The sequence below is a fragment of the Setaria italica genome, chromosome I, assembly GCF_000263155.2.
Source record: "Setaria italica strain Yugu1 chromosome I, Setaria_italica_v2.0, whole genome shotgun sequence".
Lineage (NCBI taxonomy): Eukaryota > Viridiplantae > Streptophyta > Magnoliopsida > Poales > Poaceae > Setaria > Setaria italica.
In genome coordinates this window covers 31,290,475-31,317,963 of record NC_028450.1, presented here as the reverse complement: position 1 = coordinate 31,317,963, position 27,489 = coordinate 31,290,475, and the positions used below count along the sequence as shown (strand labels likewise).

The 27,489-nt window shown below is 42.6% G+C and overlaps 2 protein-coding genes across 3 annotated transcripts; both read right to left on the bottom strand.

Annotated features, from left to right (window-relative positions):
• Positions 1-5,495: 5,495 nt before the first annotated feature.
• LOC101761399 (uncharacterized protein At4g06744) lies at positions 5,496-7,101 on the bottom strand. The gene has a single exon (XM_004953052.2). It carries the CDS (start codon positions 6,997-6,999, stop codon positions 5,698-5,700), a length of 1,302 nt encoding a protein of 433 aa, XP_004953109.1. The 5' UTR covers positions 7,000-7,101; the 3' UTR covers positions 5,496-5,697.
• An 8,629-nt stretch (positions 7,102-15,730) lies between these two features.
• Positions 15,731-19,533, bottom strand: LOC101762222 (receptor kinase-like protein Xa21). Of its 2 annotated transcripts, XM_012846794.2 has the most exons (3): positions 19,388-19,533; positions 16,367-19,072; positions 15,731-16,272 (listed from the first exon to the last, which is right to left on the bottom strand). In XM_012846794.2, exons 2-3 carry the CDS (start codon positions 19,056-19,058, stop codon positions 15,899-15,901), a joined length of 3,066 nt encoding a protein of 1,021 aa, XP_012702248.1. In that variant the 5' UTR covers positions 19,059-19,072; positions 19,388-19,533; the 3' UTR covers positions 15,731-15,898. The 2 variants fall into 2 exon arrangements, with proteins under 2 accessions (XP_012702248.1, XP_022679888.1); XM_022824153.1 differs by lacking the exon at positions 19,388-19,533 and having other exon boundaries at positions 16,367-19,381.
• Positions 19,534-27,489: the final 7,956 nt, after the last annotated feature.

Genomic DNA, 27,489 nt, shown 5'->3' with positions numbered 1-27,489 from the left:
TGATGTGGATAGTTTGGGCTAAGTATGGCAAGTGGTGGCTGTCGTGGTGGTGTGGGTCGTGGTGGTGGCGGCCGTGGACATTTCAGGCTCGATGACACTCCCCCTAGTGTTCGAGGACTGGAATTTCATGGGCCCATTGACATTCCATTTGGCAATCAAACCAGAGGAACAGTTCACAACATAGTAATATTCTTTCCTTCTTTTAATTGATTTTGTTACTACACATGAATAAATTCTAAATTTACTTTAATGTAGCTTATCAATAATATTAGATGGCTCAGAGATGATTAGCATCGAAGGTCCTCCACTGGCGAGCATCGGAAGGATGTCGAAGCTTTCCGTCATCCTTTACTGGGCAATCAACATGCCAAGTCATCATTCCAGCGGTCTTTGGGTTTGAGAACAAACACTTCAGATGGTCCACCACTGACAAGTACCACATCACCAAGGCAGGAACTCTACGCTGAGTCGTCGTGTCAGTACCTATACAGGATTCGTCCTCCACTTGAGCATCGGCACTTTTCTTTTCAGCCTTCTTCCTCTTATTCCTGATGGAGGAACCGGCACGGTCCTCACAGAAATCGACATTACTTTTGTAACGGCTAGCATTGCAATTTGGACACTTTTCCAATAGCGCGTACTCACCGCGGTTCAACATGCAGTGGTTCCTGCACACGTGTATTCTTTGCACATGCATCTTCAATGGATTGATAATCTTCTTTGCTTCGTATGTGTTTTTTGGCACAAAGTTCGACTTTGGGAGAAAATTGCCCAGCAGAGTAAGCAGATCATTGAAACTATTGTCTGACCAGCTGAATTTAGCCTTCATGATTAGAAGATGAAGGACGAAACATAGCACTGTCCACTCCTTCCCACATCCCATAAACATACAGTCATTTGCTGCCTTCTTGAGCGTCTCAAAATTCTCTAACCCTTTAGCACTCCCTAGCAACACTTCCGGTTCAAGGTGGCGCAACATGTCCTCCATATCAACATCACTTTCCTCGTCCACCTGTGGTTCCACACGCACATCTGTTTGATCACCATTTTGATCTCCACGGTCGTAATCATCATCCATCATAACATGATCATTGTCGTTTGCATCATCACCACCCACTTCAGTATTGATGTCTATGTTGTTGGAAGTACCTCCTGCCTCACCATGGTGGGACCAAATTACGTAGCCATCCACAAAACCTCACTTTATCAAATGCCTCTTGATGACATTAGTATCCTCCCATACAATTTTGTTGCTACAGTCAAAACATCAACAATGTATTTGCTTTGTTTTGCAAATGCGAGCGTGCTTCTTCACAACCTCCACAAACTTCGCTATCTCTTACATAAAAGTAGGCGAATGTCTCTGTATGCGATACATCCATGTTCTTTGATCCATCTTTAAGAACCTATAACAAGATTTTTATGTTATATTAACTAATTTAATGAGCTATTCCATAAGCTAAATTGGATTATGGATGTATTAACTAATAAGTAGCAAGAAATTTAATAAAAAACAATTCTATATTATCCTAAATGAAACTCAATTAAACAAATCTATATTACCCCAAAGCTAATGAAGCTAGAAATGATGGATAGAAGTTGAAAAGGAAGGTTGGAATGGTACAAACTTACCTTATGTAGCCACCTCCTCCAGAGAAATCACGAGCAAAACCTTCCCCCTGAGATTTGATGTTTTTGGAGCTTTTCCCAAGCAGTTAAACCTATGATGTAATAATTCATATGAAGAATAAAAAAATCAAACTCAATTATATATTAATTCAATCAAATTCATTAATTGAAACTATGGATGTAATAATTGAAACTATGGATGTAATAATTAATAAATAGGGAAAATATAATAAAAACCAATTCTATATTACGCTAACGTAATAATTAATAAGAAGAAGGGAAAAATCAAACTCAATTAAATATTAAGATAATCAACTTCATTAATTTAAACTATGGATGCAATAATTAATAAGAAGGAAAAATATAATCAAACTTAATTCTATGGTTTTTACATTAAAGTGACAAACATAGCATTGTAATGCTTATAATAAGATCATAGAATTTTATTCACAAAAATAATCCATGTCTAGTTTTTTTCTGTTCCCTCCTCTCTCTCTCTCCTAGTTCTAGATTTAAATCTAGATGACAAGCTAATTAAGCTAGATATGATGGATAGAAATTTAAAAAGAAGGTTGGAATGGCACAAACTCACCTTCTATAGCCACCTACTCCAAGAAAATCAAGAGCAAAACCTTCCTCTTTAGATTTGGTGTTTTTGGAGCTTTTCCCGAGCTCCTCTCGGACAAGCTCCAAATGGAAGGTTGCCTGGGAAAGAAGATGAACAAGAGCATTTATGGCGGGCTCTACGCTGGCGGGCGACATAAGCGAACCACCAGCACAGATCACCCCGTCTGGCGGTGGGCTTAGGTCGACCGCCAGCACAGTGGCATTTGTGCTACCGGTGTGGCCCGCCAGCATAGATGGGGCGATCTATGCTGGCGGGCGCTCTCCCGCCGGCCCGACGAAGCTTTGTGCTGGCGGGTACCATTCACGCCTGCCAACACGCTAATTTGCTTGTGCCAGCATAAATCGTTTATGGCGTAGTGTAACCAGCTTAGTAGCCACACTGCCGACCAACTGTGACATGTTCAAGGTTCATTATTGAACATCTCCCACCATCTTGGCTTGGCTTTGTTTCGGGATCAGCTACACAACAGAACCCGTGAAGATCGGTGGCCCGGAGACATGGGCACTAATAATTCTGTCGATCTTCGCTGGAATTTCAAAGTATTATCTATTACGACATACTAGTTTGGAAGGCTTGAAAATAAATAGTACTACAAGCACTTCTTGGAGATAAATGTATCTGCACACAAAGTATTATGTTTTTTTGGGTGGATCTCTAACTTTTGAATCATGCAGGATCTTTAGTTTCTAATCTTATCCATCCGGATATAAAATTTAACTGGCATTATTCTTTCTATAGTAGGTGACATGCTCGTTGATAGCGAGACTTGTGCTTGCTTCTGTGTACGGTGCTTGTATTTTTTCGATTTATTTTAGAATTTAATCAACGATATTCTTTCAGCGGTAGATGATGTATTCATCGACAACGAGGTGTATAGTGGCTTTGTGAATCTCGAGTCGAGATCTACCGGCTCAGTCTCTCGTAGTGCTCATAGGGGTAGGATTGCATATATGTATTCATAGTGGTGCGTGCGCGCTTGAGCATCTTCTTTGTAATGTGTGTTTAAAAAAAAGAGAAAGTACAAGAAAATGTTTAAAGGAGCATGTGGATACAACGCAGGAAATAAACATCAGATTTTGAAGAGAGAGATAGGCACAAAGTAAAAATTTTCATGAGGTCCAACTTCATGTTAGTTTTTCTCCAAATTCCTATAGATTCATGTATTAGGTAGAAATCCTAAGGAATTTAACAGGGTGCTTCGTTCCAAAAGGCTACCTAAACATTTGTTTATAGGAATGGGATCCTTCAAAGTTCTTATGATTTTTCTTTTTTTCAAAGAGGGCCTTAAACTCTTTGTATATATGGAAAGTCAAGAAATTCTCATATAGTTCTTTCACAATTTTTTTTTTCGTTTTAGTCTAAAGTGGGAATAAGATACCACTCAAACATCTCCAGATCACCCACAGTTCCATCCAGCTTCTTAAACCTTTTAGCTAGCTAGGGTTCTTCCAATAATCAGGACCTTTTTCTAAAACATAATCAGGACCTTATTATTTCATACTCACATACACACGCACACCAACCAGACAAAAGGTTATGCATTGCGGAGCAATATCTTCTTAACTCCGAATAATGTTTCTCTAGAAGTTAAAGACAAGTTGTTTCTAGTACAACAAATTGTCACAGCACGCAGCATGGCAGCACTCTACAAGGACATCATCACCACATGGTTGATGCCGGCGAGATCGATCAACCCCGCGGAACACAACAACCAGGGTCACAATAAGCTCACATGCCTGCACCTACCAACCTAACGACACTAGATCTACATTCGCATGAACACAACAAGCACATACGACCGAGGTGTTCGGCCCGGCCGTTTGCCGCGGCGCGCGTATGCAGAGCGGCATATGTCGTCACGTACGTAGCTGGAGCGCGGCCGAGCCCTACCCCTACCTACCTTGGCAACACCATGTCCGTGACGCATGCGACAACGACGCATGCATGGCATGTCGGCGTCGGTGCTCGAGCTTGCGGGCCGGGGGCACGTCTGTAGTGTAGCCCGGGATGTTGCACAGTTGCATGCTCGTCGCGTCCAAACACTCCAACGGTGCAGCTCGGCCGGCCAGGGTTGAGCGCGCGGGCGTGACAGCGAGAGGTTTGGCAACAAGTCGCGTGCCGTCCGGCCCCGGGAGCTGGCCTGGCGCGGTGTAAGGAGCCTCGCCGATAGAGGGAGCCCCGGGATCACGGCGGTTCCAGGACAATATATTTGTCGCGAAGGCCGGCACGCGATCACGAGGTTGGGACGGAGCCTGTGGTTTGTTCAATCATCGTTCACCCCGGGCCCCCGGCGTCGGACATAGTCACATAGACATGAAAACACAATGAATAGCGGAAGACATCGAATGTTCCTAAAATAAATGTACTGGTTGTATAGCCTCTCCATTAGAAAATAATGTGCGCGGTATATTTGTTGAGTGTTTGACGATGCTAAGCATTATCTTTGCTAAGCTCAACTTCAGATTGTTCAAGACCCCGGATCTCGTAGGGAACATCGTAGGGAACAGAGTTGATAGGGTGTTTGGATGCTGGATGTTGGGCCACTAATTAGAAGTATTAAACATATGTTAATGATAAAACTAATTGCATAAACGAGGGCTAATTCACGGGACGAATCTATTAAACCTAATTAATTCATAATTAGCACATGTTTACTGTAGCATCACATGGGCTAGTAATGGACTAATTAGGCTTAATAGATTCTCTCGTAAATTAGCCCTCATTTATGCAATTAGTTTTATCATTAGACTATATTTAATATTCCTAATTAGTGTGTAAACATCCGATGTGATAGGGACTAAAGTTTAGTCAGAGGTATCCAAACATCCCAGGCCAGTCTCAGTGCACAGTTTCATGACACAGTTACCAAGACAGAGAACTTGGTAACTGTGACTGTTGGATTTCATAGGGATGAAACTCCCCTCTCATCTGATGAAACTCTCTTCTCCTCTCTCTTCATAACTACCTTGCCAAGTAAGTAAAATTGTTGATGTGGCATAGAATTTAATGTTATGAAACTCCTATAAAATCTTCCATTGAGACTGGCCTTATGCAATTAGTTATTTCAGAGTGAATGGAGTAATAATGTCGACCAATTTGCCATATCCCATGAAAATTTGCGTAATTTAAGCAACACAGTATGGAGCATGCAATGTTGCATGCGTGTGTTCGAAGAAGCAAGTGCATGTGCGTGCGTTTGTACTGTTTATATTGTGTGTTTTGAAAAAAAAAATACAACTTCACTACACCAACAATAATTTTTCACATAATAAATTGATAATGGATACAAAGGTGGATCTAAATGTTACAGCAACACGTGCAGAGCAAATAGACAACAACCACAAGAACACCAACACACGGTACTACACAAGAATACAAGGAACAAACAGCCAAAGCTCCACACCGAGCTCTTGTCTCCTACTGCATGCCGACGTGGCGCGTCACTCATGTAGAGTAGCGTACGTCACGTAGCTAGAGTAGTCCCTGACCTTCCTCTCCCCCGGCGGCGCCACCGCGCGCGCGGCAGCTGCGTCGGGGCACGCCACCTGAGCGCTCGCCGCCGGGCACGTCTTCGGATGGCTGTGGAACACCGCGCACTCCACCGGGCGCCTCTGGTTGGCAAGTCCCGGAATGCAGTTGTTCTTCACGTCCAGCACCCCGTCCTTGATCAGCGCCGCGCACGCCGGCCCGACGGAGGTGAAGTAGTTGCCGGACAGCGTGAGGTTGGCGAGGCGGCCGGCTGGGCCGGCGAGCTTGCAGAGCGCGTCGGGCACCTGGCCGTAGAGGCGGTTCCCGCCCAGGTTGAGCTGCTCGACGCTGCTGAGGCACGAGAAGGATGCAGGGATCGGGCCGGTGAGCTGGTTCATGCCGGCGTCGATGACGGTCGCCTTGTGGAGCATGCCCAGCTCGTTAGGGAGGCAGCCGGAGAGCTGGTTGTTCAGGAATAGTACCTCGAGGAGAGTATCTTGTGCCTCTGCGATTGATGGTGGAATTGGACCCGTGAGCTTGTTGTTGGCGAGGGCGAGGTAGTTCATCTTTGGAAATCCAAGCCTCTCGGTGCTTGGGCTCAATGAGGAAGGCGGCGCAAAGGAGGCTCGAGGGCTTGAGTTGTTTTTGGGTAAGTGTGCTGAAATACTATTCTCAAAGGGATGCGTGATTGCGTGAACTAGGTCACCCATCGTTTTTGCCGTTACTCCGATATTATCTATCTCAATACTTGTAGTGCTCTGTGATCCCTCTCTATTTTGTTTACGCCTACCGTTGGCATCAACGTTGGACACCTCCGTCAGGCCGGCAAGGCTGGGGACATCACCACCAAAATTGTTAGATGTAGCCTGGAAATGAGCAAGATCGGGAAGCTGGTCGAGGAAGCCTCGAAGCATTGGCGCACACAGGCCAAAGCCATTGAAAATGGCTGAAGTCACCGTGAGGTTGCTACCGGGTCCCTGCTTTCTCGCGCAATAGAAGCCCACGTAGCTCCTTTTGCCGCAGATGTCAGGGCCGGTCCAGGTTGACGTGATGTTCCTAGGATCGCATGTGACGGTATTTTTGAAGCTCTGAATGACGAAATACGCGTGGAAAAGCTGTTCATTTTGGAAGTCGTGCATCTGTGGGTATGTAGGAGAATGTTGGTTGTAAGACAATCCTGGCCTTGCTGACTCTACTGATGCTATCAGAACAATGTAAGAGAGAATAAAGACGAAGGCACTGGTTAAGGGACAACGCTTATGGTGGTTAGCCATGCCTTGCTAGTTCTACTGAGAAAAGGAGCGGTGTTTTCTGGAACAGAGGTGGTTGAGCACTTGATGAGCAGGCCCGCTTGAGAGATAACATACTGAAACCTTCGACATAATATTCATATATATAGTGCCGGACTGCTGGTGCACAACGGGTGGAGGCAGAAATTATTTTTTTATGTCCATCTCATATTTTTATGTCCATCTCATAATTACGACTTAATCTAACAAACTTCAATGTATTGATTCAAATAAGTACAGGTTGCATGGGCTTTGACGCTTTGTGCCTATACAAATTGTTGGCTTTTACTAATAAGATCCGCAGACACGTGCACGCAACCACGTGGAAGCATTTGAAACCGTCAAAGCTTTTTTTTTTTTTTGCTTTAGCCGTTGGTAGATCTAGCTGTGCGAGACAAATTATTTGCGTCATGGTTCAATGCTTGTCTTTCACGGCTACTGAAAAGCTCCGTGGCAGAAACTGAGCACAGCTTATAGCGGAACTTATTCACCCTAGTTCGAATACTCGACTCGACATCGATGCTCGTATTTTCTTAGATCTATTCTAAAACTTAACGAGCACTATTATTTCAGTGGTAGGTAACGTACCCGTCAACAGCAAGACGCCAGTTGTAACTTCGTCAATCTCAAGAATATACCAGCTCAGTATCTCGAAGGTACTCACAAGGGTACGGTTGCATGCGTGTATTCATAGTGATGAGTGTGAGTGTGTTTATGTGAGCGTCTATATTTCGAAAAAAAAGCCCCATGACAAATAAAGAAATATTTCCCCCCTTAGGAGATAAAGAAAGGTTAAGAGCACCGGCCGCCCTACCGCCTGCCACCACCACTGCGATGGAGGTTATGGTCGAAGGGGAGGCATAGCTGGCTCTCCAAGGCCGCGCGAGCACGAACCTTCCCTGCCACCAGTGTGGCCTACCTCCCCACGACCACTGCGGCCGCATCTGCGATGGCACGGGTGGAGGATGCAAGGGCCTTCTGCGTCTCTGTTGCGGATCCAGTCAGGATGGCTGCAGATCCGGTGGCGGCTACGGCAAGGGAGCGGAGGACCACCTCTCTCGCGGTTGCGGAAACCACCGTGCATGCCATGGCCTCAGCGAGGCACGTCACTGTGGTCGCCAAAGCTGCCGCTGCCTTGGCCACCTGTTCCGCAGATGACACCATTTACATTAGAGGAGGAGGAGCGGGGGAGAAGCGGCGAGCGGCAGAGGAGTAGGAAAACTTAATACAAGTGCAGGAACTCATTCTAAGCAGCTCGATTCTAGACCGGTTAGAATGTTGTTTAAATAAGAAACAAAATTCGAAAACTTAATAAACACAAGCGAATAATTTTATTACACTAAATATCAGTACATGTTGTTCCACATCGAAAGGAATCGGTGCTCGTAGCCTAAAGGGGGAGGGGTGAATTAGGCAAACTTAAAATCTTGACCTATGGTTTCCACTTCAAAGCATCAAATATAAAATAGATCATGCTATCTAGATGTGCAACTATTGTTGATGTAGTGAAAAACTTCCCACTCACAAAGAATTTTGCAACCTAGAGCCAATTAATCCTATCAAGATACTACTCTAGAAAGTACATGTACTCAAGTTGCAAGTATGAAATGTGAAAACGTAAATGAGTGGGTTAGGAAGGATGCAAACTCGACACGGTGATTTATCCCGTGGTATTGGTAGGAAAATGCCACCCCTAGTTCATGCTGAAGCTCTACCAAGGATATGCTCCCGGTCACCAACTCTCTCTCGGTCAAAGGTCTTGAGCTCGCCACAAAGGCTCTCGCCAAGCCAGATGAGAAGCTTGACGGCAAGGCTCACCACTTCCTTTCTTCCGATCACCTTGACGCTATCTCTACTACGGAGCTTCTCCACGAAGGAAGGGGTCTCCTCATCGCCTGCACACAGTCATCGCCACTCCACACCAAGCTGGAGGGTTGAAGATTTGCCGACGAGCCACCAAGGCCCCAAGGTGCAGGCACACCAGGCTTACAATGGTGGTTCACTCCTTGAACAAATTACAAGGTAGCAGCACCTTGCACTCACTCTCTCTAGGCCTATCCTATCACTAATCACTCTTTTAAGCTTGTGCTAAATCTTGAATTATCACTTTTGCTAGCATGGATGTATTCTTGATGAGTTTTTGTCTTACACTCCTGGACACTCCAATAATTTCAAAATGGGCGAGTAGAGGGGGTATAAATAGTCCAAGGACCTCAAAGAGCTGTTGCTCCAAAGGCTAAGCTATGATCATCGGATGATCCGATGGTCTCTTTGGGTAGGCATCCGATCATCTACTGATGCAAGTAGCCGTTGGCCCCCGCCCAAAATTATTCCGACGCTTCATCCGATGGGCATTGAAACAGTAAATATGCTTGGTCCAACAGTCACCTCCACATAGGCGTTGGATCATCCGATGCTTCAGTCTTCCGTGCCTTCGCTTCAGAATTCATCCAATGCTACTAAAAATTACACCGTCGGATCATCCAGTGCTTGCTGCAAGTTTTTCCCTACCTTTCCCATTGTAATAATTGCTCCAATGGTTAGTCCAATGGTTGCTCCAATGCACCATCAGATTATCCAGTGCTACTAATTTTTCTGAGTTGAATACCGCCATTTGAGCACAGAAAATATCGTCATTTGGATCATGCCATGGTTTAGTTTGCATTCTTGGGACCTATAAAACCTTCAAGGTACATGATTGACAAACCATTAATCCCAATGACTATGTTGTCACTCAGTTACTAAAATCACAAACTATAGCCTAACGGGATCTTGTTACTTACACACGTCCACATCACGAAATTTAGACTGACATCAAAGTAACTAAAATAACATACACGCACGGCCGGTCTCAAGAAGCTGAGAGTAGGCCTCGTTGATGACGAGCTTCTTGACGCGGCGGAACATCACTACTCATCCCACCACGTCCAGGAGTGGTCATGGACCTTGCCACGTCCTTAGGAGAAGGAAGCTTTTGATGTAGACCTTCCAGTTTTTATATGTGGCTAGGCACATGCCAATGGACATGCTTGTGGTAACCAAAAGGATCGACTACGCAATCGCCATCCTAGATGTTAAAATGTTGCAAGATGTGGCGAGAGACGAACATTTCCGTTATAGCTAGGCTGGTGGGTAATAGAAACACAGAGATGGAGAGAGAGACACATAGAGTGCGAGTAGGTCATGCAGATACTTGAGTGGTCAGGCATTTAAATATACAGAGTGGAAGGATATGAAGCTTGAACTTCCTTCTTATTAAATTGACACGCTAATCTAGAACGTGCTAGTAGGGTTTGGTGCGGAGGATAACCTAGATGGTTCTAACTCAATCCGCTACCTTTAACTAAGGTCCTGTTTGGAACCTTGTGCTAAACTTCAGTGCTAAAGTTTAGCACCCTCAAATGGAGGGCTAAAGTTTAGCACCTTGAGCTGTTTGGATAGTGTGGTAAACTTTAGCACATTTGATGGCAAATGACAACAGCGCCCCTCATTTATGGTTGGCGCACTACCCCTCTTCCTCCTCCTCTTCGAGCTCCCCTCCTTCACCCCACCTCGCGCATCTCCTCTCCCACTCCCTTTGCCGCCGCTCCCGCACGGCCAAGCGCGGCCGATGCCACCGGCCTCGGCACCCCTGCACGGCCAGGCGCCGCCGATGCCGTCAGCCCGGCACCCCCGCACGACCCCCGCCTCCCGTCCCCGTCCCGGCCCCCGCTGCGGCAGCCCCCGTCGACGCAGCGGCCCAGCTCCACCCTAGTCCTCCACCCCGACCTCCTCGCCCGTGATTAGCTGCGGCCCCTGCTCCGCCCAGGCCGCCTCACCCCGCGGCAGAGGCATCTGCTGCTTCCCCATGGTGGCGAGGCCGAGCATGCTCCCGGCGACTCACCCCAACTCGTCGTGTCCACCTCCTTGCCAGCGGCCGCTCGTCTCCACCGGGTGGCTCGACGGCGGCGGCCTAGCGCAGTCCCCACGGCTCGTCGCAACGCCACCAAGCCGGGGCTCCACCCGCCATCGCTGATTGCCGGAGGCTGTAACACCTGGTGTTTTAAGTCATCAAAGGTGATTAAGAAAAGTTAAAGGTGAATTATGGAGAAAAAGAGAAGAAACTGACTAAAAGTCAAATTTGACCGAAATTTGAATTTTGAATTCTAAATTCAGAAAAATTGGGCAAAAATATGGAATGGAAGCTTGAGAGTGTTTAGAACTTTGGAATCAAGATTGGGGACTAAATTTAGTGCTAAACATCTCAAGAAAAGCAATGGAAAAATTTAAAACAGGAGTGTACTGTTCACTGTCCGAAAATGGATTTTCGGAAAAACAGTGCAAGTATCCATTTTTGAAATTGATTTCTGCCAAATTTTCCAAATAAGTGGACCAAGGCAACTATACAGTGATGAAGTATGAACTTTGGACAAGTATATTCGGGTGTTGTTGATCAAGAACAGTAAAGGGAGTAAATTTAAAATTTAGCTCAAAGTCAGCACTTTGCCACGGTGGACTGGACTGCTGAAACTGTCATTTTGGAGCAAGATCCCGAGTTTGGAGCAAAATTTAGAAAAATGTAGTGCAGAAAGTAGGGGTGTTTATGAGCAAAATGGAACCCCTGATGGTTGTAGAGTATGAATGGTTAGTAGTTGGATTAAAAAGAAGGGATTTGGGCCACTGAAAATAATTCCAAAGATGGGTAAATGACCATGTTCAGGTGACTGTCGAACTGAATCAAGATGTTCAGAAGCAATTCAGTGGTCTGAGAGAAAAACTCGAAATTTGGCAACCTTTTGATGTTTATCTTGGGTAGAAGTTTAAATATAAATCAAAGGGTTTGAGATTATCTCCAACTTTGCTTAAGAGGTTTGTGGACTGTCGGATTGAAAATCGGCCGTGGAAAGGCTCTGAACTTTCTGATGAAAGAAGAAAGGGGGAGACGAGAAAACAGAGCTGAGCATGACGTGTCGCCGCCGGTGGTCCTGCCCGCTGTCCAGCTCAACAGCTAGGCCACCTCCACGCCACGCAAGGCCATAGCTAGGCCACGGTGTCGACCATGCGCACGGTAAAAACTTCATATATCTACCGCTCCCGCCGCCGTGTTTACCGTCGGTTCTTTTTAACGCCGCCACCCTCTCTGTCACGCCGCCGCCACCGAGCAAAATTCCTCCACCACACCGCAGCTCTCGTCGATTCCTTCCGTCCACACCTCCACTCACACCCCACCAACAACCCTAGCAGCTTGTTGCCCAGCCTCTCCGCCTGCGTGCCCTGCATCGCCGTCGTTTCCGTCCGCCACCGCCGCACCTCCTGCTCACGGTGAGCAATTCCTTGCCTTCGTTCTCTTTCCGTGTGGACAGTCGTAGGTGAGTCCTTGGGGTACTAGGAAGCTGTAGAGGTTGTCGAAAGGGTGGGCTGCGCCGTCGTCGTGCTTAGTCACGGCCGGCCGTTAGTGCCGTCGCCCGCCGCCGTGGAGAGGATGGCTCTGGCCACCTCCCGGGGAGCTACCGCCGCGCACAGGTGCACTAGGGCATGGGGATGCTTCCCCAGCCCGGCCCCGTCGCCGGTGGGGCACCGGCCGGCGAGCTGTGCCGCCCCCTGCCGCGCTCGGGTTTTGGCGCGAGAAGGAAGAAGGCTCTGGTGTTTGTGGGCCCACGCGTCAGAGGAGAAAGGGGAGGAAGGAAGCAGGCGGGGCGAAGACGTCAGGTGGGCCGAAGTCCCGTAGACCCGAGTGCCAGTGTGGGCGGTTGGTAAAGGAAAGAGGTTGGGGGCCCGTGAGGTCCAGCAGGCCGGTAGGCCGGTGAGACAGGTCGGAAGATGCGCGAAGGAAAGAAAAGAAGGGGTTGAGTCGCTGGGCCAAATTAAGAAAAGGAAAGAGGAGAAGAGAAGAAATCGGCCCAGTAGGGCCCAGCCGAGGAGAAATGGTCGTCGGGTAGGATGAATAAGAGAAGGGGGTGGGTCCGAGTCGCGGGCCCAGCGTAAGAGAGAGGGGGTAGGGTAAGGGTGCGTGAGAAAAGTAGGCTGAGGTTTTTCCGGGAAAATTTAGATTTCCTTTTATAGAATAATAGATTAAATTCGGTTATCACCATTTAAATTACAGAAATTTCTAGGGGTGTCCAAAATTAGTGAAACCAATTTTGTTAGGATTGTTTTATTTTCCTTTTATGCATTAAAATTTTTATACCCTAGAAAAAATAATAAAAATTTAGGTATTTGTTTAATGCCTTTTCTTTAAGGTATTTAAATAAATACTTAATCTTTATTAAAATGCATAAAATATGGAATAACATTTTCATAATCACAAATCATTGTTAACCCATAGGAAATTAGGTTTCAAGACTAGAAAATAATTATAACATTTTCTAAAAATAAAAGAAAGAGCCTTAGGTAAGGTTAGTGAAGGAAATAAAAATGGTGGGTTAATCTTTTCGGGTTTTTATGTGTTGGTTTGCAACTTTATCATGATAAATTGTATAGTCCCTTGTTGGCTTGCAACTTTATCATGAAGGAAAGTTGTATAGTCTTGTATTCAAAAAGTTGCATCACTAACCCCTGCATATGCTTTATCTTAGACACCGAAGCACCGGAAGAGGATTTCTCGGAATTTTCAGAAGGATCTCCGGAGTTCGAAGAGATTATTGAGTTGGTCCCCTGCGAGGCCAATCCTTCAGACAGTGCTAACTTTTTTATAGAACAAGGCAAGCCCCGGTGCATTATACCTATTTATTTTGGAGTTATTATTTCATGTGTCCAATTATCGGTTATTTTCTATATGAATGCACTAGGTCTAGGAGTTGATTGAAACCCATTCTAGTGCATTATCGTACCTTGTTTTAAGGACATCTTTGCCACTTGTTCGAATATTTAGTAAGTTACCAAGTCTAGAAATGCTTAGTCGCTTAAGTAACTTGATTACCGAACCTTAAGGTAACATGTTGGGTCATACATGCTAATTATGGAAAGATAGCTTGAAAGTTAAGAAGCGGACAGAAGCTAAGGATGTAGTTCTGTCTGCTAGATTAATTTGGTTAAGGCCCGATCGTTGTCTTAACCTTTGATCAAGTGAATGACACCTGGTTACTTACTGGGTATGGGACCAGTAAAGCCTGGTAGGTTAGTAAACCCTCTGATCGGGAATAATTCGTACCCGTGCTTGATGTGCTGGAGATTGGCAGGGGCGTAGCCTGAAACTCACATGGAGATCAGGCCAGACGTGGGATCCCATGTGGGGGTGCGTCCCTGGGTCCAGGTAGTCTTATTCCCAATCCTTGGATTTGATAATCGAAAGGTCGTTACATATGACTTGGACAGTCGTATATAACTGGTGACCAGGGTACTTTCCTGCAGGATGTAATTTGATCCGGATCACCGCAATTCTCGGTTATGAATGCACTTGATCACTGTTGAGCATCGTAGTATAAATTCACGAATGCATTATCTTTCCACTAATGTTTTGGTGTATGACTTAATATCTTGATGCTTACAAAATATTTATTTTTGTCATCATTTAGAATAATTAGGTAATAACTTAAGTGTAATAAAAGATAAAGCTAAGGACGAAATTTTAGTAAGCTCTTTGGCAAAAAGGTGTGTCCACCAGTACACCTAAAAAGCTGTCATATAGTCTAGGAAAGTTTATTATATTGGTTAGTCGGGTAAGCCTTGCTAAGTACCCAGGGTTATCCCTTGTGGCTGTTTTCAGAGGCACCGCAGGAGTCCACCGAGGAGGAAGCCCCAAAAAATTAGGGTATTGTTACGAGTCTCGCAATACCCTTAGAAGAAATCTTTGAATGCTCATCTCCCACCTGAACCCGTTTATGTTTAATTCCTAGAACCTCTGTCTGACCTGCACTGTTAAGTTTATTTCAAACTACGTCTTGTAATAACTCGTACCTCGTGTATGTATGAAAAAATGTAATATTTGTTGATGTTTTCCCATCATGGAAACAATCCTGGTGTATGGCTATGAGACGTATCATGGATCATTCGAGGAGTCCTAGGGACACTCGACGGACGACCGGACTTATACTGTTTTAAGTGCGTTTCGGATAATTGCTGTTCCGGCAGCGATTAGATGCATTTAAACCAGTTTAAGTTGGGCGGTTCCGCCACAGAGGCCGTCCGCACCGGATCCCGCGAGGTTAGGCTCTGCCTAGCTCCCGCCCGGCATGAGAAATAGGAAATCACGGAGGAGAAGTGGGCGGCGCCGGAGTGGGGAAGGAGGGAGGGATGGCCGGTGGAGGCGGCATGGCCGGGCAGAGGCAGCGTGTCCCGCGGAGGGCGGCAGGGGTGTGGCAGGAAGGAGAGAGAGAGAGGGGGCAATCAGGGAAAAAATTGGATGAGGACCACTTTTAGCAAGTTTAACACCCTTTAGCACCCCTTGAGTGTGCTAAAGAAAATGGGGGTGATAAAGTTTAGCGCACAACTTTTAGCACTCCTATTTGGGAGCCCATGTGCTAAAAAGGTGCTAAAAATAGGGTGCTAAAGTTTAGCACCCTTTCCAAACAGACCCTAATTAGCGAATCAATCCTTATATGTCCAGACCGGTTAGATTATGAAATTACTCGTGCGGCGGTACAATTAAGTAAACGTGCCGGTGTGCTATACATCAGTATGTTCACTGTCGTTTTCTGCACCGGTGTGAAAGAACTTGATGCATCGGTGCCCTTTTGACGGGCACGTATGAGCCGATACGAAAGTCATCTGCAGTAGTGAGCAAGCTTTGTGCTAATAATTTTGGTATCAACAGAATGATTCCTGGTTATGCCAATTTTGGTCGTAACATAATTATTCCTTCTTAATCTCCCAGACAACTGTAGGAGAGCAAAACAGGGTTTTACTCATTAAAATATTGAGGGGCATGCCCGTACGTGTTGATTTCAGTAATCACTGTTCAGCATCTTCAAAAAAATTTCGCGCCAGCATGTGACGTCTTGATCGAACGAAGTTTGCTGGCTACTTCTCTCATGTTGGCTCTTTCTCTTGGCGATTGGAACGTACAAGAAAGTGCTAACTGTAGCAGAGTCAGCAAGCAACGTGAGATTCTGTTTTCTACTAGGGCACCTTTTTGAGCAAAGGTCTCACATTCTCCCTGGACTGGAGCATCAACAATATCGAATATCTGATCTGGAAGGCTCCTCTCGACGAAGTTGACAATGTTGAGCCCATTCGTGAACATAGGATCTGTAGGCCTTTTTCCGGTTAACATTTCTAGAAGTACAATCCCAAAACTATAAACATCCCCATATGTTGATACATGGCCACCTCCACCATATTCTGTAGATATAAATAACGCAGTTCTTGTAACATCATTAATTATACTTATGCAACGTATTACTGGCTGAAAATCGAACAAACAGTAATTATATACCTGGAGCTATATATCCGATGGTCCCCTTCACGCCGATGGAAGCAATGCATTTTGAACTAGCCATATTTAGATCCTCAACTGATGTGGACACAGAATCAATATGGAAACTTGAAATGCCGAAATCCCCCAAATGAGCAGTCATATCATCATCCAGGAGAATATTACTAGGCTTCAGGTCGCAATGTATAATCGTCCTTCCATTGTCATTATGTAAATATTCCAATGCATCTGCGATGTTAACAGCTATGCTTAATCTTTGATTTAAACTTAGATACTTTGAAGCATTCCCTTCTTTATGATGCAACCATGTGTCCAAATTCCCATTAGGCATGAATGGATAAACTAGAGCTTTGAAAGAGCTGCCAGTGATATCAACAGTCGAACATGCAGTTATTATGGGTAGAAGATTTCGATGTTTAATGCCCCTCAATGCTTCGCATTCTGATATGAAGCTTTTCTCTGCACCATGAATGTCAAGGTCAAGAACCTTTACTGCCACTTCCAGTTTAGAAGGGATCAACTTCCCTCTGTACACTGATCCGTAGCTTCCTCTCCCAACCAAGTTAGAGAAGTTTCCTGTGGCTTCAGCCAGATCCATATAAGAAAATTTAGGGAATTTATCTCCAAAATAAGGCAGCAATGAATACGGCCTTGACATCTTCTTCTCAACGAGAACAAAATAGATTAATAGTATGAGTGACATGAAACCAAATATTGGGATCAATATTTTGATTAAAAAGTACTGTCTTTCAAATCTCTGAGATGAAACAGAAGCACATGGGGCCATGCGCAGATCCAAAGATCCTCCGCAGAGTCCCGAATTGCCGTTTAACGAAACAGCTGTTGCATTTGCAAAAATTCCACCGAATGGTATTTCTCCTTGTAGACGATTATAAGAAAGATCCAAGCAGGTGAGAGTTTTTATGTCACCTATAGCTGATGGGATCAAGCCCGAAAAATTATTGTGGGAAAGATTAAGCACGCTCAAACTCTTCAAGTTACCAAGAGACACCGGAATGCTTCCTGTGAGACAATTTTTGTCCAGTTCGAGGATATTCAACTCTTGACATTGACTCAAAGTGTCAGGAATTTCACCAAAGATTTTGTTGGATGAAAGAAGTAGTAGAGTGAGTTGTGTAAGATGACCAACTTCTGAAGGCATTGGACCCTCTAATTTATTGTACGACAGCACGAATGTGGTCAATGTTGGGATACTAAAAACCACTGAAGGTAGGTTACCTTCTAATTTATTGTAGGAGAAATCCAAATCTATGAGCTGTTGAAGGTATGCCAGGCTGGTAGGTATAGTACCAGTGAATTCATTTTGTCCTAGATCTAGGACCCCTAACCGCGTAAGATTGCCAATGGAGGATGGGATGGGCCCATTGAGGCTGTTCTCACTAAGATCTAGATATTGTAGTTTTTTTAGCATCCCAATCCATTCTCCAATTGTACCAGTAAGTTTGTTGTTATCTAGATCCAACCAAATCAAGCCAGTCAGGTTTCCTATGCTTGAGGGCACTAACCCTGATAGGTGGTTGTCGTCCAAATATAGTTTTGCAAGTCCAGTGGGCAACTTGCCAATATAATCTGGAATAGCTCCAGTTAGCCGATTTCCTGCTAGTGAGAGCACATTCAAATGATTACAGTTTCTCAAGGCATATAAGAATTCCCAGCTTTTGGTGTCTGGTGCTTCAAGCATGTTATCCTCTAGAATTAGCTTATTTAGCTGAAGAAGGTTACCAAAAGAACTAGGAACTTGACCAGTGAAATTGTTTGATGATAGATCTATCACTTCAAGATTTGGAACATTGCCTATTGAAGCTGGGATTTGGCCTTCAAACTTGTTGATGCTTAGAACAAGATTACGGAGACTAGGGAACACGCTGCCGATGTTAGATGGCAACTCCCCGTGTAGCAAATTCCTACCTAAATGTAACCCAATTAGGGTAGACATGTTAAGTAGGAATGCTGGGAATACACCTGATAGCATATTGCCGCCGAGAAGCAGAACTGACAGATTTGACAAATATCCAAGCTCACTTGGAATGCTTCCTGTGAGCCGATTATTTGCAAGGCCGATTTTTTCTAGCAGAGTATTATTGAGACTTGGTGGGATGGCTCCGGTCAGACTATTGTTCGTAAGTTGCAATGTTGATAATTTTGATAGGAGACCAACATTCAGTGGAATTTCACCTTCTAGAAAGTTGTAGGCAAGGAATAATTTTCTAAGATTGGAACAGTTTGTGAGTGTATCTGGAATTACCCCTTGTAGGGAGTTACTGCTCAGATTAAGGACCTCCAATTGGTGGAGATGGTTAAGATGTGGCAAGTGACCAGAGAAGTGATTCACGGACAGGTTGAGTATCCTAAGGAACGTTAAGTTCCCAAGTGAAGCTGTCAACGTGCCCGTCAAACTGTGGCCGGCGAGGTCCAGCACGACGACACGGTCTGTGTGCGTCCGGCTACATTTGACGCCTGTCCACTGGCAATAAGGAGTGCTAGCAGTCCAGTTGCTCAAAACTTTCCCCGGATCATTAGTGATGGCCTGCTTGAAATCAAGCAGTGAAAGCATGTCCGTGCTGTTCTTGGGGACAGTTGAGCAATGAATATTGCCAAAGAAATATGATAGCAGCAGCCAAACCAATAGTAAGAGCATGCTGCTTTTCACGGGTTGCTTAGCGCAACACATGACAAACAAGGCACCTGCAAAAATGTAAACAGTAAATATTGGCCATGCTACGTTCACTGGTGGAGCTTCGCTGTATCACTATGCCCGTTCATGGCATCTAATATGTTCTAGCGACGACAACAATACAATTCAATCGAACTACGGATGTGGTGCGCTCGAACATGAAATATATCTAAATTTTACTTCTTGTTTAAAGCAGAAAGGCTGAACTTTTGTCAGGTGTTACCGCTTCACGCGGAAAAAACTGATATGGTAGGTAAGTCAGCAGAGTACTAGACAAAAACAGAAGCAATAGTAATCAGGACTAGAGATGATCGAGAATGGTGCACCTCTGCAAGGCCGGAGCGTGCTTCACTTGCGACACGGTGGTGTGTAGTTGTGTACTGTGAGCTTTGATGCTTAGCTGGCCAAGGCCCCCCGGGGTTTAAAAACAGATTTACTGGCCTTGGCTTAGCTTGACCGCTTCTGTAGCGAAGACCCGAGTCCGTCAAACTTAACAGCTACCGTCATTTTTCAGGTCCCGGCCCGTCTCCTCTTCTATACTACAGCCGTACGTCGCTGCTTGAGCTGGATAAGATTGTTGCGGCGTGTCCAGCCTAAAATACCAGAGTACTTTTCTACTGAAATTGAACGGAGATATTCTAGGCTCATGGACCACTTGTCTCGTGCCGTTTCGTTGCGGTCGAAATTCAGCTGGGGCGGTGATGGTTTACCAGCACGAGATTCCTTCTGATTTGGCTCTTTTCTGTGATGATGGCGCTTCCAAGAATGTGTTGTGTGGTCATAATTCATTCGTAGGTTTTCTCTGACAAGGTCGGTCAAGTCATTTGGTACGTATCGTCCAATCTCGACAAGAAAGCATGTACAGTTGCCGTGCTTGACAGGGTTTTTGTGAATGGTGGGCATGCTTTCAAGGGAGAATATTATCTAAACAAATTGATACTCCTTCAAATAGATCAAGGAAAACTAGAGCACCTGGTAAATCGAGGATTCAAATCCAGGTAAACGGATTTCATACATAAAGAACCTAATCAATAAAAAATTGCAATAGATAGCCAATTTGAGTATGAGAAAATTTGCAGCAGCAGCCAACAAATTTATTCTTAGTTTTAGGGCACTATATATGCTGATGGGAGCAAACCCTTTTTTCAATTATTTTTTCTCTTTCTAATAAAATTTTGGAAAAATCATGCCGACAATTCGTAAAAAGAAATCACTAGGAAAATAGTTGATATTAGGGTTAAACAAGTTCTGTTTGGTGTCATAGTAGTCCTTCAAAACTTAAAAGCTTAGGGCACCCATAGCCCCACAAGGCCATTGGCCCTTTCCAAGCAATTCATGGTCTGATGTGGAGGTGATGAACCGATTCATCTTCATTGGAAGTAGTCGATTCATGGAAAAGAGACAAAGAATCAACTCTTATACTTGCATGGATTCATAGGGGATAAACAAAGCTAAAAGCAGAACACATGCCTCTTATGCCTTCATGAGCAAGCAGCAGAGAAGAAGTTTGGCTTTTTTTTTTTTATTTGATGGTGGACCTAGTACCGAATCAACCACTGGAACAAAACACCAAACCAATCTTCAGAACATGTCTAACCTTTCTTTATTCCCATGAGTTGATTCATTTTGAATGGCCTAAGCCCTGTTTGGATTGTTTAGGATTTAAGTTTAGTCCTTACTCCGGACGTAGCCAACTCACTGCTATCTTACTTCTACATACACTTCTCACCAAAATCAATATGAAACACTTTCTGTACCGCCAATACAATCCTTGAATATGAAAACTGAAAGACAAGTGCAGAAGCAGAGCTGAGAACCGTGCCGCATGCGTTCGGCTGATGGTTGAAGTAGAGCTGAGAGCAAGATGCTGGATCTGTCGGGTGGACACGCGGCAGCAATTCGGGGCGTGGCTGCACAGAGCAATTTGCAGCCCTCCTAAGCCTTGTTTAGTTGGCCAAATTGGGAGGTGCCAAATTACTGTGCTGGCACTGTAGCACACTATAGCGTTTCGTTTGTATTTGTGAATTATTGTCCAAACATTGACTAATTAGCCTCAAAAGATTCGTCTCGCAAAGTACAACAAAACTGTGCAATTAGTTTTTAATTTCATCTACATTTAGTACTCCATGCATGTACCGCAAGTTTGATGTGATGGGGAATCTTCTTTTTGCATAGTGCCAAAGTTGGGAGTTGGGGGTGAACTAAACATGACCCTACACGTGCCCGTAGCAACTGGCCCGTGGGTGATGCGCCTCTCTTCTCACGCGCTACTCGAGGTCAGCACCGGGTGTTAGAGCAGGTACAACAATTGTAGTCATGCTGCCGTGGAGGAGAGAGAAGAAAAAAGTGCTCAGCTTGGCGCTAGCCTGTTCGCTTCAGCTTATAAGCCGGCTGAAAAGCTGAAACGGCTGATTTGTTGTGAGAGAAAAATACTGTTTGGTGTCTGATAAGCCGGCTGAATAAGCTGAACACAGAAGCCAAGAACAACAGCATTAAACAGCATGCAGTGGCAAAGCTGTTTAGGTGCTGATGGGTGGGCCAATCTGAATAAAGAAATATTAATAAGAGTTTTGAGGTGGTAAGTTAAGCGACCATTGCTGTGCACCTTACTTGCAATATCATTTGTTGATGACATGTCTTGTCTTATAGACAAAGATATTGGCTCTATTATTGACCTTCTCTTAGGGGAGGATAGCGGCCTCTGGAGTCTGGACTGAATCTGGCGACGACAGCCAGCGGGTGTCTCAAGCGGCCGAGCGCTAGGGTAGGATCTCCGCCTCCGGACCAAATTGTGCGGCGGCGACTGATGCGGGAACGGCGCGAAGTGGCTAGCAGAGAGGTGGTTATGGGCATTTTAGTCATTTTGGGTGGCTGTTATTTGGAAAAGAAATAAAAATCAATCTTACTATTACTAATTGGAGGCTCCTTTTGAAGCCTCCAGGTGAAGCCACCTAGGATTCCTAGGTGGACACTCTAAAAAAAAAGAGAAATCCTAGAAATTCTCACAAAAAAGCAAAGCATCCGACCATCGATATATAGATTTAAATCACCATAGCCATTGGATCTATTATGTTTTCAAAAAAATTACCCACCAATGCCATTATGAAAACAACCTAAAGTAACCCCCTAAATCTATATATAAATTACCCACCTATGCCATTATATAAAATAAACTAAAGCAACCCCTAATCTTTATCTCCATGTAATTTGACTTAATTGTCGGACGTGAAATATGAGGTGAACGTGAGATATACATCAATGAATCTATCTGTTAGCAAGAATATATCTTTTACGTACATCAATAAATCTATCTCTTAGCCGCACATGATTAAAATGTCCACGTGAATGTCAGAATATTTTTAGACCTTAATGGTGATTCAGAGTCCGGAGCTTAGTTTGCATGGCCATTATATATACAGGAAATTTAGAGTCCGGCGCTCAGAAGCAGGCGATTCTCTCTCCCGATCCTTCCAACAGGCACCAAGCTTGCGAGAACGCTGAGCTCCAACGGGTTTCAGTTTGTCTTTTGTCTTTTCTCATAGGAAGACGACCATCAACCAAAGGTACCAATATCTCTCTAAATCATCCTACTATAGAATAATCTCCATAGATGAATGCCCTAACCAATCTACCAGTACTGTAATCTCTTTGTCTCTCTGTATGTCTTTCTCCATGGTCATATGAGAGGAAAATAATCAATATAATGAGAATTGAGTTATAGGCGAGATGGGTTTGTTATCATCGTGCGCGCGGTCGCATGCAAGCTTGCAGATTGTTTGATTTCCCTTCTAATAATGAGAATTGAGTTATAGGCGAGATGGGTTTGTTATCATCGTGGGCGCGGTCGCATGCAAGCTTGCAGATTGTTTGATTTCCCTTCTACAATTAGATTAATTTTTCATAGCATATATTACTACTATTAAATCATTTGTTTATTGTCTGGCCTGTTGCACGCGTGGTATAGATGACTTGCTTCTCACAGTTGTTCTCAAAGGCAGATATGAGTTTGTTTTCATTGAGGAGTAACATTGCGCACGGTCGCATGCAAGCTTGCAAATTGTTTGGTTCCCCTTCTATAATTAGATTAACTTTTCATGGAATATATTAGTACTATTAAATAATTTGTTATTGTATGGCCTCCTGCATACGTGGTATAGATGACTTGCTTCTCACCATTGTTCTCAAACTGTTATTCCTATCGCATCTTTGTATCAAAATTAAAATAATACATTTAAGTATGACCAATCACGACAATCATTTATGTTTTTATGGAATAATAACAATCTTGAGTTGCTACTGTCGAACACATGCAGATATTTACAACGACATTCCAGAGATTGCATTTTGCCACCAACCTGCAAATTAAGCTGTTAGTATCTGGCACTCGGTAATAACCAACAATACATAGATCCAGTTGTAGTAGTACAGCATGCAACTGAATTCCATGTTTGTAGATAATGTCTTTTATATAGAAAAATAGTCCAATTGAATCCATCACCATCTTTTGCTTATGCAGTTCAACAAGTTGCAATGGTGAGCAAAACTTTATCTGAAATTAGACCGGGAAAGGAATTGTGGAACATCAAGGCAAGGGTAACCAGATTGTGGAATGCAACCTTACTCAGTAGTGGCGAACAATTAAGTCTTGACATGATCCTTATTGATCAAGAGGTATGATGGATGTTCACTTTGATTGCAATTTTTGGTATATTTTTTTGTTTACAAATTATTATTGATGATGCAAAATTAGGGAACCATGATGCACGGTGTTATCAATAAGGCCTATATGGATAAGTTCAAACCATTGATTGAAGAAGGCAATGTGTACACAATTGCAAATGTCAGAATCACACCAGCAGCCCAGAAGTATCGGCCAGTGGTAAATGACAGAATAGTCAACTTCTTGCCCACAACTACACTAAAAACGGTCAAAGATACTGAAGACATTCCAAAGTATAGTTTCAATTTTATGAGCACGGATATGCTTTCATCAAGAATAAATGTGGACATGTACCTATCAGGTAAACCATTACTGGCTTTTCAATTTTTACACTTCCACTCATTCGACAGCCATCTAATAATAATTCATATTTATATTTCATAGATGTTATAGGTGTCGCAGCACACATTGGACCGATAGAAGAAACAAGAACAAACTTTGGATTTACCAAAATCCGTGATATTGTGCTTCTGATGGAGTAATTCTCTTTTCTTTTGTAGTAAACAACTACGAAACTTTCAACGTTTACATGCATGTTATAGAACTTCTGTTGAACTAGAAAATATCTTCTATAGTGCCCCTACAAATAATTAATTTCATGGTTAGATATTTTAAATATTTATTATTATGCACTTTTAAATTTGTAGTGATCATGAAGTTAAAGTTAGATTTTGGGGAGACAAAGTTGAGGAAGTTGATGATGAGACAAAATCCCATGTCATCGCAATAACATCTACAACTGTGAGGAAATTTGGAAGTAAGTCTTTATTCAATATGAGTTATCCAATATTAATTATTCAACAAACTAACCTCCTAGGAAAATAAATAATTGATATTTTCTCAGGGTATTCTCTATCGTCAACCAATGCAACAAAAGTTTATGTAGATCTACCTATTCCTGAAACTAAGGATGCACATGACAGGTGAGAAAAATTAGTTATTATTTTTCTATTTTAATCTATGTTGCATGCACTCTAACATGATACATTCTTTTGTATGATAAAAAACGTTAGTTCAATTGATAATATTGTCAAAGAGATTCATATTGAGGACCATCTAAAAGGGACATTGCAAGACCAAATGCAGTACAACAGAAGAACTTTAGAAGAATTAAATTTGATATTATTTGAAGCATCAAATCAGGTATGAATTAGTATGTTCATTACACACTATACTATTTAAAGACTTACATACATAATGATGGTATTGTTCCTACTTTCAGGATAAGGTATTTACTGTTGAAGCAACAATAAATGAAATTAATGCAACATATGGTTGGTACTACATCTCATGTAGTAGAGGCGATTGTAAGAAGCAACTTGAAAAGAAGTTTGATCACTATTATTGCAATAAATGTGACAAGAGAGCCGAACCTAAAGCACGGTAAATTATTTAGTAGTTTACAATATCATTATAATACTTTTATTTCTCATAGGAGAATAATGTTTGCAGATTCAAAATTAAGCTTCAAATAAGTGATCCGACTACAAGTGCATCTTGTGTACTTTTTGACAAGGAAGCAGAAATGATAATTAATGAATCAGCAGATTCGATGATCAGCTCAGCTGATCATGATAGTAAGGAGGTACCAGAATCAATTCAAAAAATATGTGGTCAAACATTAATTTTTCAATTCAGATTGACCGAGTACAACTTGACAAGTTTTAGACCAGATTATACTGTTTCAAAGATATTTTTTCTAAAAGAAAAGAGTAGTTCAAGAATTGGAATGCAAAGTGTAAAAAAGGTAACACTTTATTATTAAGTTTTTATTGCACTTTTTTCTTTAGAATCCTTAATATTTAATAATTTTACTATATCAATGAAACAAATTCTAACCTACATTTATTTTTTTTTTGATTATTTGTAGGAAGTAGAAGACAACTCAGACAAATGCTACACCATAACTACCGAGAATGAAGAGGTAGACACTGATGACTCTTTTACCAAGAAAGTAACATTCGTACAAAAAGCCATAAGGACTGGAGAAAGATTGGCTAGAAAAGTATACTCACTTCCCTCTCATTGTTCATTCTATTTACAGTACATGCAAAAAAAATATTATTCATGCAAAATTGCAGGCTGACTAAGCTTTAAAGGAATAGCGGATAGTGCAATATCTAATCTGATCAGTATGCATTAGAAAGTGCTCTATTGCAATTAAATTAAAAAATGATATATGTTCAATTCTTAGGCTATATTAATATACTCTTCTATGTGATAATTCACAATTTTTAGGAAAAAGAAGATGCCAGAAGAAGTGACAAGAAAAAACGCAAACATAGAAAAATATCCGTACAAAACATAGAAAAAAAGGTACTCCATAAACAAAAGTATTCTCTTATATTTTTATTAAATATTTTTTTAACACTTGACAAGTTCTTTTTTAGGATGAATATATCAGCAATTCAGATGTCATTGGAGATGAAAACCTTAGTTCATCCAAAAGGTCAAAAAAACATCTGAAGAAAGGTGTTCGGCTGAAAAGGAAAAGCAAAAAAGTTGTAATGCAGACAAACACTTCTACTACAACTGTATTTCAACAAACAGAAATGTCATTTTTGTATTTGGGTAAATACTTCCTTAGCACTTAAATAATTTATGCAATCTTAGGAAGAAGATGGCAACAACTCAAAGATGGTTATTAGTGATATCCAAGGTTCAAGCAAAGGAATAAAAACAAATCCAAAGAAAGTTAACCGAGAAGGAAGAAAAGGCAAAAAAGTTATGAAGAAAAAAATTCCAACTACACAGGTATTGTAACTAACAACGGTTCATCTTTCCTATTTTGTTAATTAGGTCTTCAATACTGGATAAGGTTTTTATTTTGGTAGGAAGGACACACCAATGACTGGGAGCTAAAGGGTCTCAACGAAGATAACTTTACTGCCAGTGAGTACAAGAAGACCCTCCAAAGGAAGAAATACAAAAAAAGAAATGTAATTACAGTACTAGACTCAGATGAAGAATGCATGGAAGCTAAGAGACCGAATGCAAGGAAGAGAATATGTAAAATAGAAGATTCAGATGAAGAAAATGAACGGCATAACCATGAGGAGGTATGGACATAAAAATTTATTATACGTTTACCTCAAAAAAAACCTTTTCTGTATGTGTAACAATATTTGCAAATTATACAAAAACATGATGACATTATGATAATAGGAATTTTACTGCACAAATGAACAGAAACTCTAAGAAGAAATCGGATTATACTACATAGTGTTACCTGATATATAATACTATTTTAAAAATTTTGTAGGAGCAGGAACCAAATGAGTTTGATGGAGACAGTAACACACAAAGAACCCAGAAATTTAAAAGGAGAAAACAAGAAGGCAATTCAAAGGAGATGAAGATGAAAATATCAGATGAAGAGGTAATTCAATTCGCATCTGTTGATGAACAAATACTCTAAGAAGAAATCAGATCATAGTTCATAGTGTTACCGGATATATAATACTATTTTTAAAGTTTTTGCAGGAGAAGGAACCAAATGAGTTTGATGGAGACAGTAAGACACAAAGTGTCCAGAAATTTAAAAGGAGAAATCAAGAAGGCGACTCAAAGGAGATGAAGATGAAAGTATCAGATGAAGAGGTAATTCAATTCGCATCTGTTGTCTGACCTTTACTAATCTTTAGCATTAATAACGATAATAAGAAAATTTGCAGAGCAAGCATGAAACTGGTGTAAAAGAAGTAAGCG

Coding starts and splice junctions, on each gene's coding strand:
- LOC101761399 (XM_004953052.2), bottom strand. CDS start 6,999: ATGGCTAACCACCATAAGCGTTGTCCCTTAACCAGTGCCTTCGTCTTT.
- LOC101762222 (XM_012846794.2), bottom strand. CDS start 19,058: ATGTGTTGCGCTAAGCAACCCGTGAAAAGCAGCATGCTCTTACTATTG. Junction 16,273..16,366: donor CATCGGATATATAGCTCCAG/GTATATAATTAC, acceptor TTATATCTACAG/AATATGGTGGAGGTGGCCAT.